The sequence below is a fragment of the Corvus brachyrhynchos genome, unplaced genomic scaffold (genome assembly GCF_000691975.1).
Source record: "Corvus brachyrhynchos isolate BGI_N302 unplaced genomic scaffold, ASM69197v1 scaffold26, whole genome shotgun sequence".
Lineage (NCBI taxonomy): Eukaryota > Metazoa > Chordata > Aves > Passeriformes > Corvidae > Corvus > Corvus brachyrhynchos.
Genome location: NW_008239324.1, coordinates 5,173,298 through 5,191,879, shown reverse-complemented (window position 1 = coordinate 5,191,879; position 18,582 = coordinate 5,173,298). Strand labels below are relative to the sequence as shown.

Here is an 18,582-nt window from a genome sequence, read left to right as displayed (position 1 = left end):
CTCAAAGGACCCGGGGGTTCCGTGACGGGGTAGTCTTAAGGGAAAAGACAATATACATGTGGTAGTTTCAGGCCTCCTTTGGTGTGCCAGCCCAAGCTGCTGCCCAGCTCCCTTCCGCTCTCCTGATGGCGGGTGCGATGTGCAGGTTCAGTCACCAGCTCACGTTCTTTCTCAGACACCTTCATCTCCCCCAGCAGCAAACGCTGGCAGGGGTTGCAAAACATGACCCAAAAACTAAAGCAGGGGCTGCAAAACAAAAAGGCTTTTTTTTCCTGTGACGGTGGTGAGACACTGGAACATGTTGCCTAGGGAGGTTGTAGTTGTCCAAGCCCTGGAAGCGTTCAAAGCCAGGTTGGATAAAGCCTTGAGCACTCTGTCTAGTGGGAGGTGTCCCTGCCCCCATGGCAAGGGGGTTAGGACAGAATGATCTTTAATGTCCATTCCAACTTCTTAACATTGTATGCATAAAGAAAAAAAAGCAGCAAAGAACACACACTTGGACCCGTGTGTTTCTGTGGTGGGGAGGAAGCTCTTGACCCGCTTGTCCCTCCTCCCTCAGCTCCTCCAAAGGCTCATGGCCCCAGTCTAACAGTCCTGTACGAACCCCAGAAGGGTCTAAGCCTCCTTGAACCTTCCCATGGCTGCTTGGTTTGGGAGCAGAGATCCTCTCTGCAAGGAGGAAGAGAGCAGCAACATTATGGAAGAAGGGCAAGTGAGAGGGAGAGAGGACAGATCGGTGACAGGAGGCAGGAGCCCTCCACCCTGCCCGTCTGAAGGGGAAGCTGCTCATCTCCTTCAGGAGACACATTGTTATGGCTGCTGATAGCATCGAATGACACTGTTTCCTGCCGGTGCTCTCCAGCCCCGGTGCCAGGGAGGGGAGGTGCCCACCCCAGCTGGAACCAGGCTCACAGCATGTCAGTCATGTGCTGCTTCCCAGTGCTTCCTCTACCTCCAGCTCACACTGGGAACAAAGGGTCCCTGGTACAGCAGCTATGATCCACATCACACCACCTCCTCACTGTGCCCTGTGTCCCACCTACTCTGTGTTCCCGCCTGGCATCCTATCCTTGCTGTAGGCATTCCCTGAGGTTCACTCCTCTAATTGCCAGCTGTGGATGTTCCATGGCAGACTGCTCCTATCCCTGTCAAACCAGCCCTTCCCAGTGGCATATAAGGAGCCTTCTCAGTGCTCTGGATCTGCAGTCAGCAGAGTTTGCTCTAGACTCCCCTGGGGGGAAGACCCTGACCCCAAACTGCTCTTCGCCCACTGCAGTGTGACTGAACGCCAGCCTGAAACCTTGCTGAGCTGCTGGAGGACTGAGATCTTTCCCCTTTGCTACCAGCTGGGCCTGGCTAGAGGGGGACAAAGCAGGTCTCTTCTGTACCTGGGGAAACTGTCAGACCCTGAGCAGGTTGTCATTCCCCTATTGGAAATACCAGTCGCATTAAGGGTACTTTGAGAAGCACCTGGAGGACTCACAGTGGGACTGCTTGAGTTCAGTGGGCAGCACAGCCCAGCTGTGACAGATAGCATGACAGCTGGTCCCAGGGAACGCCCATGCAGCTCTATAAGGCACTGACTGGAGCTGGAGATGCATCTTGGGGCTATTGCTCTGCCCCAGGGAGTGCTGAGCTTACTTAGCTGCTTCTCTACCTGCCTGCCTGACTGCCTGCCTGCTCTGGAGGACTAAACTGCAGGCAGGTGAGAGCTTTCCTTCTCTCTGGAAACATTCTGCCATGGGAGAATGGTTTGCAAGAGCTGCTGGGATCTGCTGGGTAGAGGCTCTGCAAATGCTGGGTGTAAGTGTGGGGTTTGGGGGGTTGGAGGGGCTGGGTGGGAGCTTGGCAGAGTGGGCACCCAGGGGAATAGCAGTTCTGGGGGTCAAAACTGCTGGATCAGAGTCCCTGACTCTTGCCCCAGGTAGGACCTGGGAGCTGGCCCTGGCTCTGCAAACTGTGGAGCAGAGACTGCAGTGGTCAGAGTGGGGGTGCCTGCTCGCCTGGTTAGAGCTGCCAGCCCTGCCTCCTGGAAGGGCATAGTTGGATTTAGGTTGGTTTTGGGGAGAGAAGGGATGTGTCTCCAGATCAGAAGCGTGTCCCAGCCCTTGTCTGATAATGGTTGGTGCTTGGTGGCATCCTCCAAGGGATGTACCCACTTCTCTTGGTGTGGGCTGGGCAAGTGTCTTATGGGTGCTGGTTGCTCAGGCATGAGCTGGGCACACAGCAGGGACACCAGTGGGGGGCTCCTGGTGGTGTGGAGCCATGGAGGAGGGGGGTGTCTGTCTGTCATCACAACACTTACTCTGCCAAGCAGACCTGGAAAGAGGAGCAGGCCCTGGCAGCCGTGAATGAGGATGGAATTTGCAGTGGTGTGTGACCCTGTGTTCCACGACTCCCTTGTCTGTGGGAGAGGGGCCAGGGCAGGAAGGGTGTGGGTGCCCGCTAGCACGTCTAGCTCAGAGGTGAGCGTGCTGTCTCAGAGAGTACAGTAAACATGTGCTGTGGGGCTGAAGGCATGCAACATCGCTGCCAGGAGGAAAGGTAAACAGATGACTCTTCTGTGCCATTAAATACGTGGGACCTGGACAGAGATGGTTTTAGGTTGCTCTTCAGAAAAAGCTGACCTGTTCTTCTGTTCAGAGATTGTGGTGAGTTTTGAAGCAACAATCCTGAAACCACAGCTGGATTTCTAAGCCAAGAGCACTTTGTTCTCAGGGAAGGCAGGCAGTGCCTAAACTCTGGGGGAGACAGACAAGTAGCTCCTCTTAAACCATTTAAGCTCTCTTGACTCCACATTCACAGAGGTGTGTCCCTGCCTGGTTCTGTGTCCTACAGGCTCTTGGAGGGGGCAGGTTGGGATATTTTTTCCAGTATGGTCACATCCTGCCAACCAGTGCACCTACCTAGTACTCAAAGCACCAGAATGCTGAGACCCAGCACCCAAGAGGGGAGTCCACTGCAGTGGGGAAACACCTCAGGGTGTGGGTGCGCTGGGATGGTGTCTGATTCAGCAGGCTGGGTTTCCATCCAAGCTCTGCTCCCAGCTGTGCTGGCTGCATTCATGACTTCAAGGAGAAGTCTCTGGAGACTGTTGTAGAGGCATTAACCCAAGAGTGGCATGCAGTGTGGCCACTTCATAAGGCCTGGGGGCACCTCTGTGTGTCCTCTCCCTGGCCCAAAATTAAAGGAGCCCAAAGCTGCTCAGACTGAGATGGGTGTCTTGGGTGAGTGCAGAAGCAGGGCTTTGTCCTGGGGACTCTGGCAGTGATTGATGGCAGCTGAGCCAGAACCTGGGGCACTTGGGGATGCCTGGACCTAGTCTGACCAGCAAGTACTCTGCATGTATTGAGTCCAGCTGGCTTGTCTGGGAAGACACTGTGTGTCATCAAGCCATGCCTTCATATCTGGGCAGAGGCTGTAAGGCTGATAGTCCCCTTGCATTGCTTCTCTGAGGGACTGCACACTATGAACTTGGACTTAGAATCACAGAATGGTTTGGGTTGTAAGGGACCTCAGAATTCCAACCCCTTTTTAGGAATGCCACCCACTAGACCAGGTTGCTCAAAGCCCTGTCCAGTCTGGCCTTGAACACTTCCAGGGATGGGGCATCCACAGCTTTTCTGGGCAACCTGAGCCAGTGCCTCACCATCCTTTGAGTAAAGAATTTCTTCCTAATACCTAATCTAAATCTCTTCTCTTTTAGCTTAAAACCACTCCTCCTTGTCCTATCACTCTCTGCCTGCAGATAAACTTCTCTCTCTTTTCTTTTTGTAGGCTTCCTTTAGGTACTGGAATGGGGCTCTAAGATTTCTCCAAAGCCTTCTCTGCTGCAGGCTGAACAGTTCTAATTCTCTCAGCCTGTCTCTTCATAGAAGAGGTGCTCCAGTCCTAGGATCATCTTTGTGGCCTCCTCTGGACCTGCTCTAACAGGTCCATGTCATTCCTGAGGCTAAGGACCCCCCCCGAGACCTGGATGCAGTACTCCAAGGCAGGTTTCATGAGGGTAGAGGGGGAGAATCACCTCTCTCAATATGTCCTGCAGCCAGCCTGACATGTGAATTTAAAAAAAAAAATTATTCCTCTCTCTTCTTTCCCTTGAGGCACACATGGGTATTTGAGCCCCCCAAGTGGGACACTCCTGATTTCTGTCCCCACAAAATACCTCCTGTGAGGCTTCCTGATAGTTAACTGCAAGCCACGGTTGCACGTGGCACTGAACAACATCTTGAATTGACCTAGTAATTGAGTTGCTTCTGTTCCTTCAGATGGTGAGCGTGACCAGCTGTTATGTAGTCTCTCCTTCAGTCCTTCTGGGAAATCACACCATGATTATATTTCTGGCTTAAGAAATTTTTTTCCCTAATCAGACTGGGCCTCACAAAGAGGTTGCCACTTAGTGGTAATTACTTGCTTTAGAAGCAGAATGTCTCCTGAGGATTGCAAATAGCGGATTATCAAATTAATTAGTTAGACCAAGATGTGCTTTTGTGAAGCCGAGACCTGCTTTACTTGTGATCTGAAATAAAGGTTTTAAATGTTATTAAACTGTGTACAACCCATTCTTGTCTCCCTAGTGGGGAGAGAAAGTTAGTTCTTTCCTGAAGTGTAGTTGGTACAAAGGGCTGCTTGCAGCTCTACTTGCTGCAGCACTTGCTGCCTTTCTTTCACAAACCCTGTTTTGAGTAAAATCTATCACTGGTTTTAAGGCTTGTTCTGGATGGGGTCTAACACTGCTTCTTGGTGGCTTCCCTGTTTTTGTAGGCTGCTAAGTGGAAGGAATATAGGGTTGGAGTTGGACTTCAATGATCCTTGTGGATCCCTTCCAAGTTAGGATATTCTATGGGGGCTCATGGTGGAGAGCTCGGTGGGATGGTAACACACCTTTCCTTTCAGGGTACAGCCTAATCCATTGGATATCTGCATGGGATATCTGTGGACATGGAGCTGGTGGAGAACCCCAGCCTGGTGATGAGATGCCTGGAAGTAGATTCAGAGACATCCACTTATCAATGGGTTAGCAGGAGCCATAGATCCCGGAGTAGTGCTCTGACACAGCCCTTTCCCAGGCTCTCCGTTCCCTCGGAAGTCTCTGTGGCCATAGGAGGTTCCCTGTGTTGTGCCGAGGACTGCACCACTGATCACTCTAAGCTAACATGGAGCTCATGGAGGTATTTCCCTAAGAGCTGCTGGCCACAGTAATGTAATCATCCTGCTAACATCCATATTGCACAACTTCCCCTAGGTCAGGAGATGTCCTTATCTGGCATCTAAAACATCTGTCTTGTGTTGTTTCCAGCATAACTAAATCCTATTCATAAAAGAATTGAGCATTTCCTGATTTGCACAACTGAAAATAAGCAGAACTCTGCTAAGTGTTGGCTCAAAGGCAGAGGTCCATTCCCTGCCTCCTACCTCTGTCTGTGCTCTCTCCCAGCTCTAGGTTGTGGTACTGCTTTAGGCACTTGAGAAATACTGCAACTCCAGAAACCAGATCCAGGAAAGGAGAAAGGAAGAGAGGGGAAAGAGATGAGGGTCCAAAGTTAGAATCTCTGAAATTTTCAGAACAGTTGTACTGACCCCTCTTCCACCTCCTTTTCTTTCAACTCTGGGGAGGCCCCACAGCCTTCCTAATCTCAGTGTTTGCTGCCTTTTGCTATAATTCACCTCTGGGACAGGCTATGCTTAGCAATAGTCAGCTGCTGCTGAAGGTGGGTACCAAAGCAGCTCCCTTGGTGTAAAATTGCCCCTCAGTCCACGCAAAGGACCTGGGTCTGCTGGATGGGAAGCTGGGGCACCTAGGTCTCTGCCAGCATGGATGACAGCAGCCTTTTGCAGTGACTTCAGCAATTAAACCAACCCTGAGGAACGCGCAGGCCTCGCGCAAGAGCGAGGAGCTGCCCCTGCGAGGAGACAGAGTGACACTGTGCTGGGAACAAGCGCAGCATTGTTGTCAGCCTCAGTCAAGAGGGGCTTTTTAACACCCACTGAAGTGCTGGCTACAGCTGTCTCCCATGTGCTTGTGTGGGAAATGGACCTACAATGCAGAAGAGGGAAAGGCCACTTTGCAATTAAAAAAAAAATGGAAACTATATTAGGATCCAGCCATGAGTAAACAGCAGTGCGATGTTCCCCTTAGCGCTGTGCCATGGCACAGGAAATCACGTCACTGCCTCCGACTGGGATGGGGGTGAGCTGAACTCAGGCTCTTCAGCCTGGAAATCCATATGGGGGAAGGTGCTCCTGAGCTTTAAGTGCAGTGTAGAAAAGGGAGGAGGTGTGAGATTGGGCTCTAAGCTGCTCTTGTGTTTGACAGCCTCTATAAATGGCGCCACCGATTTCCCTGCATCTTTCTGAGTGGTGCTGGCTTGAGAGCTTGTGGAGAGCTTTCTTTTGTCATGAAAATGGGATAGGAACAAGGCTCTGAGTACCTATGTGGTGCCTTCCTCATCTGTTCATGGGGATGCTGCAAGCTCCTACACCGCTTTTCTCTTTCTGTGAGAAAAGTGTCACTTTTCTCTTTCTGGCTATCAAAGAGCTGGAATTAGGTGGCTTGACAGTGTCTTACCTGCTAACTCAGAACTAAAAGAGATGACAACCTTGTGCTCCCAGGCCTGTGCAAGCCACCTGAAGGACTGAGGAAAGCCAAAAGCTGCTCACCCTGGATCTGCTGCCAAAGGTCTGGGTGTAGGAAACTTGACTGGTTCAGTAACAGCATGGGAGCAGGTTCTCTGCTCCAACCCCTTCATCCCCATGGGCTCTGGGGATGTCCCAGCAATGGCTCTGCATTGCCCTTTGTGCTGCCTGGGGAGTACATGACTCTGTTTCAAAGGTGAGGTAGCTCTTGGCTTGTGTAGTAGCCCCTCTGAAGGAGCAGGAGCTTTGGCCTGCAACTGGAATAGCCCCAAAGAGCCCAGGCTTGGTACCCTGGCTGCTGATAGCCAGACTCTTTTGAGACTTCAGATGTCTACTTGGAGATGGGTCCCTCTGCAGACTCCAGGGTAGTTGCAGTGACCTGTTTGCTGGATAAAAATAGTTGTGTGCAAGGATGGGGCAATCACACATGGTATAATTTTTGGGGTTGTCCTGTGCAGAACAATGAATTGTATCTGATCATTGTGGGTCCCTCCTAGCTCAGGATTTCTCTATGATTCTACAATTTGGGTTAGCCCTGAGCAGCCACGGCCTCTTGAAAGGAAACCTACATGTAATACTGCAGTTGTAGAAACAGCAGGGACATTTCAATAAAACATTTGGATGTGAGAGGCATGTTGGATCTCTTCTACCTCCTTTTATTCTGTGATGGGGATACACCTCCAACAGAAATAGCCTGGTACTTCTGATAGCACAAAGCTTGTCATGGCCAGTCATGTGCGTGCTGCAGAGACATCGCTCTTGGCGCTCCCTCCTCTCTGGGAGTGGGCCAGTCCCTAGGGAAAGTCCCAGCACCTGCAGGAAGATATTGCAAAGGTTAGCCAAATGTAGCCATGCTCATTGCCTGGGAGGTGTGCTGGGGGAATAGATGAAGGGCAAAGCTGCTCTGCAAATGTAGCCTATGCAGACCTCGAAAGTTGTGGTCAGAGGCTCTGCTGGGGAAGTATGCCAGGCTCCTCATCCTCCTGATATGAACATGAGGGGGAAAGAAAGGCTCTCTTGCATCCACAGACAAGATATAAGATCTCAAATTAGTTGTTGCAGATGACAACTAGGTTGTGCCTGTGCTGGGTTGTTAATACTTGTTGAGGTGGCAGGGATGCTCTCCTTCACCCAGTTTGGCATTAGCAACTGCAGTCACCTGACATGGACACTGCCTACAGAGGCAGTGCTGCTGTGGGGAGAAGGTGACAGGCTGTTTGAGGTCATGGAGGAGCCTCTAACAGCACAGGCTGTTTGCAAGGCAAGTGCTGAATAGTGAGGCAGCTGCTCAGCTCTGGTCACTGTCACAGCCCCTTTTAGGAGGACATCTCTTTGGCTTAAGGAAAGCAAACTGCAACCCTGCAGGGACTGTCATCCAGCCTTGCTGCCAATAGGAAATGCAGCAGCACACCAAGCAGCTGGTGGATTGAATGGTTGGCTTTGGGGCTGCTCAAACTTCCAGCTGCTGGTTAAGTCTGGAAACTTGGGGCCATCATATGCATGGGGTTTTAGGACAAATTTTGGAAGTCCTGTCTGGGAGAGGAATATCTGAAGGTGGTCTTGAGCTGGACTAGCTCGCATGGCCTCTGCTGCTGGCCCTGTGGAACAGGGTTTGGGAAGGCTGTGGGACTCTGCCCCTTGAGCCAAGGCAGCAGAAGTGTTGGTAGCAGTTGCTCCAGCTTCCGCAGGAAGGGACCCTTTGCAAAACTTGACACTGAAAAGGAAGGGTCTGTGCCCAGCTCCAGGGAGGAGAGGAGATGTCCATGCAGGAGAAGGAGATGTCTTCCCTTCTGCTGTAGGTCCTCACATCCTGCCTGAGTCACCCCGTCTCTTAGGATGGATTGGTTTGTGTGACCTCTCCCACAAGTGGGGACAAACAATTTCCAGCACTGTGAACTCCTTGATGGAGGGTCAGTCCCAACCGAGGCTGCTGAGACCCTGCACTGCTCAGGCTGAGGAGGCAGTTTCTGGTCCCAGGCCCTGCATCTCGTGCCCAGGGCTCTAAGGTTTTGCCTGTGTGTCACTTCCCGCCCTGCTTCCCGTTACACAAAGCCTTTGTGTCAGCAGATCCTGGGATGCCCCGCGGCACCTGCCTCTCTCCTCTCTCTCCGCCTCTGTGGCTCTGCCCTTTCCCGTTGTCACTTCTGGAGGCCGCTGCCTGCCTGTTTGGTGACCTTCCCCACTGCTCGGGCAGTATTTTGGCCCCTGGCCATCTTAAACAATTAATGGAGGGGTGGAGAAACTTGCCGTGTTAAATTACTTCCTCCTTTGGGAGGGGGTGAGGTCTCCACATCTCTCGCCCGATCCCAGTGCAGTTTGTTGCTGTTGCCTGAAGCGGTCACTGCTTTCTGTTTTCCTTCTAGAAGTCAGAAAAACAGTATTTCAGAGCGATCTCCCTGTACTTCTCGGCATTTTACTTAACCTGCAGCGGTGCCTCAGGATCTCGTGGAGTTGAGAAACTTCTCTGGACTTAGAGAAAAACAAGCCGAGAGGAGGCGAGGGGGGAGGATTTTGCTGGAAACCTCTTTGGGAAGCTGGAGACCTTCTCGGGATGCCTGCCTTATTCTCCTCTAGCAGTTCTTTAGATCTTCCCGGGCGAAGGCAGCTCCCTGCCACGACGCGTCTGCATTAAGCAGGTCTGTGCGGCGGGCCAGGCGCTCTGAGGGACGCGGACAGCAGCGATGCCGTCAGGAGCAGCCCGGGAGCGCTTCTGGCTCTGCCGGTGTCTGTAAGGTCCCCGCAGGGCTGGGGGATGCGGCACCCTGCTCTCGCTATGCCCCTCTGCCGTCTAGCGCTGGAGTTGGCTGTCAGAGAAACCTTCGAGGTCCCCTGCTCAGCCCCGGTAGTGTCATGAGTTAGATTAGTTGGAGCTGTGCTGGGGGCGGTGAGGGCTTGGATTACAGTCCAGAACTCAAAGTGCTTCGGTGGTTCACGTCGGAGGGGAGAGGAGACGCCCCGTCGCACACATGGAGGAAAAAGAGAAAAAACGCTGTCTTTGGAAGTGAGGGGGAATAAAGGAGGCCGGGAACATGGTAAGGAAATCTCTGCGAAGGGCTCTTGCCCTGGGCACGAGCAGGGCTGTGCGGGATGAAGCTGCTATCGGGGCAGCCCGCCCGGAGCCAGCGCACGGCGCTAATGCCGGGAGTGGGAAACAGCTCTTTTGGCGTTTCCCGTTACTCGAGTGGCACACTGCACTCTTGGTGCCAGTCCTGGGCGGTGGTTGCAGGGACACGGACTTCTTGTTGGCACTGACCCCTGCGAGGTGCCTATCGGGGTACAGCGCTGGAACGAGAAGCTGGGATGGGTCAGTTCCGGCAGAGCCTTGTCTTTTGTGCTGCCTGGATGCTGGGCTCTCCTCCTGCCCTCACTCTTTGCCAATCCTGCTCTGTGGCTGTGGGCATTGCCCTCTTGCAGAGCCTTTTTTCCTGCCCAGGGTGGGCATCCAGAGAATCCCTGGAGCTGGGCACAGACCCTTCCTTTTCAGTGGCAAGTTCTGCACGTGGGAATCCTTGTTTGGAGAGGGGAAAGGATGGTGAGCCCAGTGGGCAGCAGAGCACCCAGACTCCCTGGGAGTGGCTGCAGGGCCATCCCCTGCCCAGCCACACTGGCACTGCCCTGCAAACAGAGGTGCCCAGCCCTGGGCTGTCAGCGGCTGGAGGGATTGCTGGCCCTGTGGTGACATCCCACTGAACACCAGTCAGCTTTGGATGGTTTGCTCCTAGGTTCAGGCTGAGATCCATGTACCCAGCAGCCCCAAATCTCCTGGAGGTGTCCTGCTATGTCATGGGCCACTTCCCCACAGCAAAGGGAACAAAGTCCATGAGGGGGACAAACAGCTTGCGTTGCTGCTGTGCCTGGCAGTGACTCGCTCTTTCTTAAAAGTTCAGCTTCTGTGTCTGGAGAAACCTGGCTTTAATTGAAGGATGAATTGACCAACTTCTGGCTTCTGCAAGTTGAGCTAAGTTTACAGACCCATGTCTTTTTCCTTTGCCACCCTCCAGTTCCTCTGCAGAGAATCCTGTGGGGCTCTTTACCCTCACATGCCTGTCAGAGCTATGGTATACTCTCCTCTGCCATCCTTCTGTGGAGGCCTACAGGCATCTCACTTCTACTTCTCCACCCCAGTCAGAAGACCTCTTGTGTTCCCGGCAATTTTTGGTCTATGCAGTTTATATTATGAAGTTGAAATTGAAGGAGGGCACTGTTTGGGGTTGTGCAGGGTTGGTGCCATCCCTTGTAGTCCCATGGGCTGCATTTTGCCATATGGGCTGGAGCAGTGCTTGTGAAACTCTGCCCTGGGAGGCCTGAGGCAGAGACTAGCTGCTGCTACCCTGCTCTTTCAAGTTGGAGCTGTCTTTCTGATTCCCAAGTGCTTCGGCCCCAGTTCAGGTCCTCCTTGATGTTGTTTTAATGTGTGATGCAAAAGCTGTCAAGCCAGGGGCCTTTGTGTGGAGCAGTCCAGATGGTTGGGCATTCAAGGACCACGTATCCCTGCTGAGGAGGGATCGTGTGCCTCTCAGGTGCTGAGTGCAGCTGGAAGGAATAGGAACCAGAGGCCAAGCTGCACCAGACTCAGCAATGAGTGCAGGCCACATTGTGGACACCTCTGGTCCATGGCAGGTGTCTGTTCTCAATGTTGTGGTAGACCAAGCTGCATTTTGGGAGGTGCATTTCTGTTCACCACTAAGTTGTGATGGTAGCTCCAAGCTGTTCTGACGGACTTGAGTTTTTTGTGTCCTGGTAAATCAAGCAAACCCTGCAGGCAAAAGATTTGGATCTCAGTGAATGTGTGTCAGTCTGCTGGCTTGCAGGAGACCTTCCATGGCCTCCAGCAGTCTGCAGGACTCTTGGAGACTTGGCTCCTGATGGATGTCTGGCAAGGCACAACTGCTGGCTGCCCTGCTCTGTGTGAGACAAGTGATTCCTCTTCATGGGGTTTCAGTGTTAGAGCTGATGTGTGTATGGGTACGTAGGGTTGTGGCAGCTGGGAGATGCCCAAAGCACCAAATGGGTGAGACACATTGGGCCAAAGTAGCCCACCTCCACTAGAAGTGACTTCTGCAGCTGCAAAAATGCCGTAGTGAGAGCAAGGCAGGAGCCTGGCTGGGCTCTGTCTATCTTGCTCACCCATCATGGCTTTTGTGACTTGGGATCCATCTTCCTTCCCTGGTATTCCCAGGATTCACCTTTCCTGGTGCTTCCTGCAGAGAAACTCTGGTGGCACCTCTATGCTGGTAGGAGAGAGGATGGGTTTCAGCAGAAAATAGGGTCTTTTATCCTCCAGTTATGTCTTCTCCCAGGGTGGGAAGGAAATGAGTCTGGGAATCACAAAGAGCTTTAAGCATTGGGGATCTTCTTTCTTTATTTCTGTGCCAAAACCATGAGCAAGATGTTGGCACACAGACAAAGTCCAGAGACATAATCCTGAGCACATGGAAGCAGTTTGAAAGCACCTCCTCTGGGGTAACAAGGTTGACAACTTGCATTTTGCCTAGCCTCTTTTTAAAAGTACTGGGCAGGTGAACATGCTGTTCATTGTAACAATAAAAATAATGGCTAAATGCAAGTGACAGGCCAGCTGCATCCAGGTATCTCCACACAGGAATTGCCAAATGTATTCTAGTACCACATAGGAATGCAAGACAGCAGATGCTTACGGTGAGACAACACAGGTGTCCAAGGAGGACTCTATGCTGAATATCAGCACTAATTTTCTGAAAACCAGCATCCTGTAGCATAACCCCCTCTGGCAGTGCTGCTGGCCACCTACTCCTGTGGGCAGTTGGCTCTGAGGGTATACCTTGCTAGCAGAAGAGATCATAACATGAGAGCCTTGTCAGCATTTTGTGGCTGGTCACTTCAGACAAGATAGCCAGCATGTCTGCCTCTAAATTCTAGAGCACAGGCACAGTACTCATCCCACAGAGCCTCATTTTCTAGTTGCATCTCAAATGTAACCCTGTCTGCAACCAATCTTTGTAAAACCTGAACCATCCTACAGGCTGTGCACAGCCTTAACCTGAGCATTGGTGCTGAGTGTGGGTGGAAGTCACATCACAGGGGCTAGAGGCTTCTTTAGCACTCAAGTGTGGAAAAAATCTCTGTTGAAACAATCAAGGTGTCTTCTGCAGAAAGTATAAACTGAACCCACCTGTAGGCACTCGTACCAGAGCACTTTTTGTTCCTGTTCTTGGCTGTCTATGCATGATGGAACCCCCTGTCCCAGTCCTGCAGAGATCAATGTAGCCAAGGTCTGAAAAAGTGAGTAGTAGCATCGGGACCAGGTATGTTGCTGACTGAAGAGCAGTAAAAAGCAAGGAGAGCTTGCCAGGGTAAAGCTGCCCACTTCTGGCCATGGGATGCTCTGTGGTTTTTGCACCACTCATAGCTGGTTTGCAGCTCAGAGAAGTGAGTGGACATGCCCTTGTTGATTCTGAAGGTTAGACCATGCTAATACCTCTCTGCCACACCAAGTGCTTTATCTCTGTTGGCTGGCTTAGTCTTTCATTAAAATATTACCAAAAAAGGGGGCCTTTCTTGTGGTAAGTGCTGGTTTCATACATATCCTATTTTTTGCATCACTGGACACCAAGCTGAAACTTCCAAGATCAAAGCAGCACAGAATAAATCTGAAAGTCTTTCTGTCTGCTCAGATTTGCCATCCTGCTATCTGCCTGGGAAGCCCAGGATGAACCCTTGCCTCAGCTGGTGCAACCAGCCACTCATTTGAATGGAATCAAATGGCTCAGCTAAAGAGAAGACTTGCATGTGCTCCTCCTGGACACTGGTGGATGTGGTAATCTCTGTGGGGCATTATGGTCACCTGCAACGGGGCACACTGCTGTGGCCGGGTGGTGGTTTGCATGCTGTAGAGAAGGAAAGCTGCTGGAGTTCTGGTGACCTTAGCTAGGTGTCCACCTTGAGCTTTGCAGCCTGTGTTAGGTGTGGCAGAGGCTTTCTGAGCAGGTTCCTTCAGGAGGCCTTCCCTGAGGCCGCTTGTCAAATCTCAGTGCCTCCCAACAAAACCCCAGCGTTGCTGAGCCTTGAACATGGTTAAAGGGTTATTTGCTGTCTGTTGTCATCTTGCTGAATACATTTACCTTTTGAACAAGGTCCCTCTCATGCTCAGGAGGCTGGTATGCAGACCCGTTAATGGATCAAGGGGAAAAATGCCTGTGGATGTATTCTCCTTTGTGTTTGGGCTTATAACCACCCACGTTTTGGCATACGTCCCTTCTGTGCACAAAGATCTTTTAGAAATTGCTAGTTAAATCTCCACCCTCCTTTGATATGTATGGAAATAATGGGACACGTGAGACTGTTTTCTGTTTGGAAAAAAAAAAATCTATAAAGGGAGTAGCTTTAAAAGCCTGTGTTCACCCCTTTCTAACTCGGGAGTTTAATGAAAGAAATGCCCTGAATTTATGACTGATTTACTTAGCTTTCTGGGAAGCATGCATTTAGTGCTGTATCCAAATATAGGGGAAGTGTTTTCATCTGAATCTGTCCCAGGTTTGCTGCTTAGGGGCAGGAGGAGAACTTGAGCACACATGTGTCTGTTCCCCAGTGAGCTCAGAGAGTCTTGGAACAAATCTTGGTCCCTCTGACCAGGAACACTTCTCCCTTCTTCAGCACAGACTGATGCTTCTTGGAGTGGCCATGGCTGAGCTGGCATAGCCATGGATATCTCTGAGCTGCCTGCTCTGTCCTTCTGGCTCATCCTTCCTCACAGCCTCTTCCTAAGATGCATCTGATCACTGCTGCTGGATGCTTTCTCCTGTCAGTGGTGTGCAGGGATGTGCTCCTCCAAGGAAGGTCCTTCTGCACTTACTGTTTTCTCATGCACTCAGCCATCCCCTCCTGGAATTGCATCTCTGCTTCAGAGCAGTTTCTGTCCCTCTCTGACATAGCAGGACTTGTATTTCATGAGCACATGGTAACACAGTGTGTTTAAGGCCAAAAGGAACTATGGCTCATCTGTTATGGGATATTGGGACCATAGAGTGTTACCTAGCTCCCATATGGAGTCTGGGAGCTCTTTAACTAAAACTGGATCATTTTTCTGTGGCATCCACCCTCAATTATGGAGGTTGCAAAACATGGAGAATCCACCAGCCCCTATGGGAATCTGTCCAGCAGCTCGTGCACCTTGCAAAGGGAAGGGGTGAGATCTGAACGTGAGTCCAGAATGTATGTATGCAACACTGGCACAGAACGAATAATCTAAATACTGACCCCATGAAGATCGTTTTTGGCACTCATCAGCTGGCCTGATGAAGGATTATCATTTTCTTTTTGAGCACAGGCGGCTGCCCATCTGCTGTAAGATGCCCCCAGATGGGTGTCTGAACACAAGGGGTTGGCTGTGGCCTAATACCTCTGACTAAAAGGTGTTAAAATGAGCTGATCTGTTTGGTGAAGAATTTACTTAGTGTATTTTATAGCTGGCTGGTATAAAGAAATCTCTCATCTGCCTGGAGTGCCCTATTAGTTGGTACCCATTAGACAGAAATGAGAAAGGGCACAACATGCTGCTGCTTGGGTTGGTTTGCCAGATGGATGCCAATGCCTGAAGTTGAGAGCAGAGCAAATGCTGTCACTAATAATACAGTGAATGAGCTCAAGCAATTTCTTTTGTTGGATAGCAGAGAGAAAGGTTTTTAGTGCACTTGCAGAAAGAGCCCTATAAAGAAAGGGAGTCAGCTGCAATGTCTCAGGACTTGTCTTGTATAGAAGTGGCCTGTGAAATTCTTGGCTCTGTCTGTGATATCTAACAGGATTTAGCAAGCCTTGTCTGAGCCTGTTGTAGGAAAATGACATTTGGAATGTGGAGGTCCTTGGCTGGACTGTGGCATATGGTGCCACGGCCAGAGTGTCGGTGCCCAAGGCAGGGCAGCCTGTGCAGTCTGGCAGTGGGAGTGAAGAGGCGAGCTCCAGGCAGTCTCGAGGAGGTGGGAAGGTGCACACGGCTAACAACGGGCAGTCAAACTGTGGCTGCCAGTGCTCAGGCTCTTCCAGCATGAGTCTGTTGCTGGGAAGGTTGTTCTAAAAGTACCCAAAGCTTTGTATCACATGGAGTACAACCTGGTTAATTAATTGCATTATTAGAGCTATGCCAGTGAAGTTTAAAAAAAAAAAAAAAAAAAAAAAAAAATCTGTGCTTAGACAGTTATTTCAGATTAAGGACTTAATCCCTTGATTAAACTAAAACAGATTAAGCTGGTGTCCAGCTGTAGGATGATGTTTTAAACACAACTCTTCTCATCCACTTGCAGGGCCTTGCTTCAGCTGGAAGATGTCTGTTTAAGGACAGGGCTTTGATCTGTTCACTCAGCTGCCCTTTAAACACCTATATCATCTCCTTGATCTATTTCTAATAGAAAGTAACTGGTCTTTGAGAGCAGGGCTCATGTGTTGCTATGGATAAGACCTACCTCCTGCTCAGTACATTGAGAACTCGTTCGGGAGCAAGACATGTCCCTGTGAGGAAATGCTTATCTCCATTTCCCAGTTCTTCTTCTCTCTGACTAAAAGACAACTTTTTTGGATTGTGGGTCACTCCCACTTTGGCCCCTTTAATCTTCAGCAGTTGTCAGCAGCTCTTCTGATGTGTTGGATGTTGCACAGACAAAGGAGAAAGTTACAAGCTCTCTTCCAGAAAAGCTGGAGTACAAAAACCTGAAGGGCAGAGGGGAGTAAGGTGAATTAGGGGGAAGGTGCTGTATTAGACCCAAGTAAATAGGGGTCTTGTGAGCTGGGGAGCAGGCTCAGGTGACCGGTCATGTTCCATATGATAATGCCTGTGTTGGGCCACCTGCAGTGTGGTGCAGAGCTAGGGATGTACCTGAACTAGGCTACCTCTGCTGCCTGCTATTCCCTGCCTTTTGCTCCAGTGTAAGGATGGCATTGCTGTAGCTGTGCACTCCAAAGCTCAAAGCTCACAGGAGGTCATGCTTCACTTTCAAATCAACCTGGGGCGTCCCTCTTGAGTGAAAACAAACCAAGCCTGAGCTTGGGGAGATCACCCAGCTTTGGGCCTGCCTTTCCCCAGCTGCGCACGCCCAGACCTACAGCATGCGCAGAACAGGGACCTCGGAGCTGAAAAGCAAATACATCATTTTCCCCTTTGTTTAATTAAATGAAAGATCATGAGTTAATCGCTTCCAAGCGCTTGTTTTCCTGCAGTGCCTGGAATGATAATCCTGTGTGCTGCCCAGTAGGAGCTGCTTTGGCTGCCGCAACCGCGTCAACACGGAGTAGGGCTGGGGGAACAGAGGGAGGCATCTGGAAATGATTCTCTCAGCTCTGTCTGCAGAGCACCACTCCCTGTAAAGCTGTAGGAGCTGGTTCATCCACAGGCTGTGGAGCAGTCCTGCCTGCCCCAGTGACAGGGGAGCTGAGCTAGGCTACAGCCATGCCCCCTCTGCAAGGGATGCCATGGCAGCATGCAGAAAGCAGCTTGCTTTTGGAGGTACAGCCCTTCAGCAAAGCTGGCCTGGGTGAGGCTGTAAACACTTGCCTCCCAAGTGGAACTGGGTGCTGTGCTTTTCTCCCTGGAAAGCCTAAAACAATAGCCCAAAGAGCAGGTAGAGCTGTTCTTGGTTATCTCACAGGAAGGTGGTGTAATTACAGGAGTGGGAATGCCTACCTTTACAGCTACACCACTTAATAATACATTATTTTATCCAGAGGAAGGCAGGGTGCCGAAGGCAAGCGCCCTCTTTCAGCCTCCCCCTGAGCCTCAGAGCGAGCAGCAGAGGGGGGAGCTGGCACTTGCTCTGGGAAGATTTTTCTCTCTTGAACTCATTGCCGCTGTGATTAGAACAGCTCAGGAAATGGGGCTGGGAGGGTTCTCCTCTCTGCAGCAATGGAGTGGGAAATCTCAAATTTTGTCAGAAAAAACAAGCCTTGTTTTTAGCCAAAGACCTTTCTGAACACAGAAATGTCTCTTTTATTTAAAGGCAAAGCAGCCTGTCTTTCGGCTTTGTGTCAGAAAGTGGAAAGGCTTCATGGAAAGCCCAGAGGTCTGTTTTTACTGGAAATGAGGTTTCTCACATCAGCTGAGAGCTGAGCAGCCCCAGCCAAGCAGTGCAGCACAGCAGCCTTTGCTGGCGGCAGGACCAGCTAACCCAGCCCTGCTCAGTGCCTGCTGTGAGCTCCTTTTTTCCCCCCCAGTCCCAAAGCTGGCTGGGAGCCATGGGCAGGTGCTGTGTTGTGCTGCTTGGAGCTCTGCCTCTCCCCAGTTTTGCTGTTATTTCTACTTTCCAGTCTGGGGTGTGGGAGGGTTGGGTCATTTCTTCCCCTCACCTTTGCACACTCTGGTCTCTCCTGTCCTGCCTTTGCACTGTGTCTTGGCACCTGGGCAAGAGGGGAGAAAGTGGGTGCGTGCAGGACTTGGCCAGGCTCCTGGCAGCCGGCAGAAGAAGGGCAAAGTTGCGGGAGCTCCTGGCAAGGCCTCCCTGCTGAGCGGGAGCTGAGACGCTGGATGACTCAGAGCTGGGTGTACCACGGGCACCACTCGCTGCGCTCGCAGCCTCGCCGGGCTCTGCTCCACTGCCCAGCTATGCTCCTTGCTCTGCCAAGCCACGGCAGGCTCTGGATTTAACTGGGGCACTTTGGGACATGTAGTTTCATTCTTTGGCAGCTCAAATGAGGGTGTAGGTTTTTGAGTGCAGAGCTGTAGGTTCTTTAGCTATATTTCTGTTGCAAGATGAATCCTCAGCGTGCTACATGGGCCAGTCCAGCCTGCTGGAAAGGAGCGTTGTCTGCCATAAGTCATGGGTTAGTCAAACTGTTAGTCTGGCCTCACCAAAACAATCTTTTTTAGTAGTCTGCAGACAGCATCTGTGCTGTCAGCAGGGAAGATCTGTGCCTCTTCATGTTCATCTTGACCAAGACTCAATACTTTGGAGGCAAAATGAGCAAAGTGCTTGGGTGAGTTGTAGG

General features: G+C 51.1%; 1 protein-coding gene across 1 annotated transcript in view; it reads left to right on the top strand.

Annotated features, from left to right (window-relative positions):
- Nucleotides 1-9,278: 9,278 nt before the first annotated feature.
- The window catches only part of PLEKHG4 (pleckstrin homology and RhoGEF domain containing G4), an 87,672-nt gene continuing 78,368 nt past the window's right edge, over nucleotides 9,279-18,582 (top strand). The window contains exon 1 of the mRNA XM_017740806.1: nucleotides 9,279-9,668. Within this exon, the coding sequence (XP_017596295.1) occupies nucleotides 9,666-9,668 (3 nt within the window). The 5' untranslated portion in view covers nucleotides 9,279-9,665. The remainder of the gene's footprint in view (nucleotides 9,669-18,582) is intronic.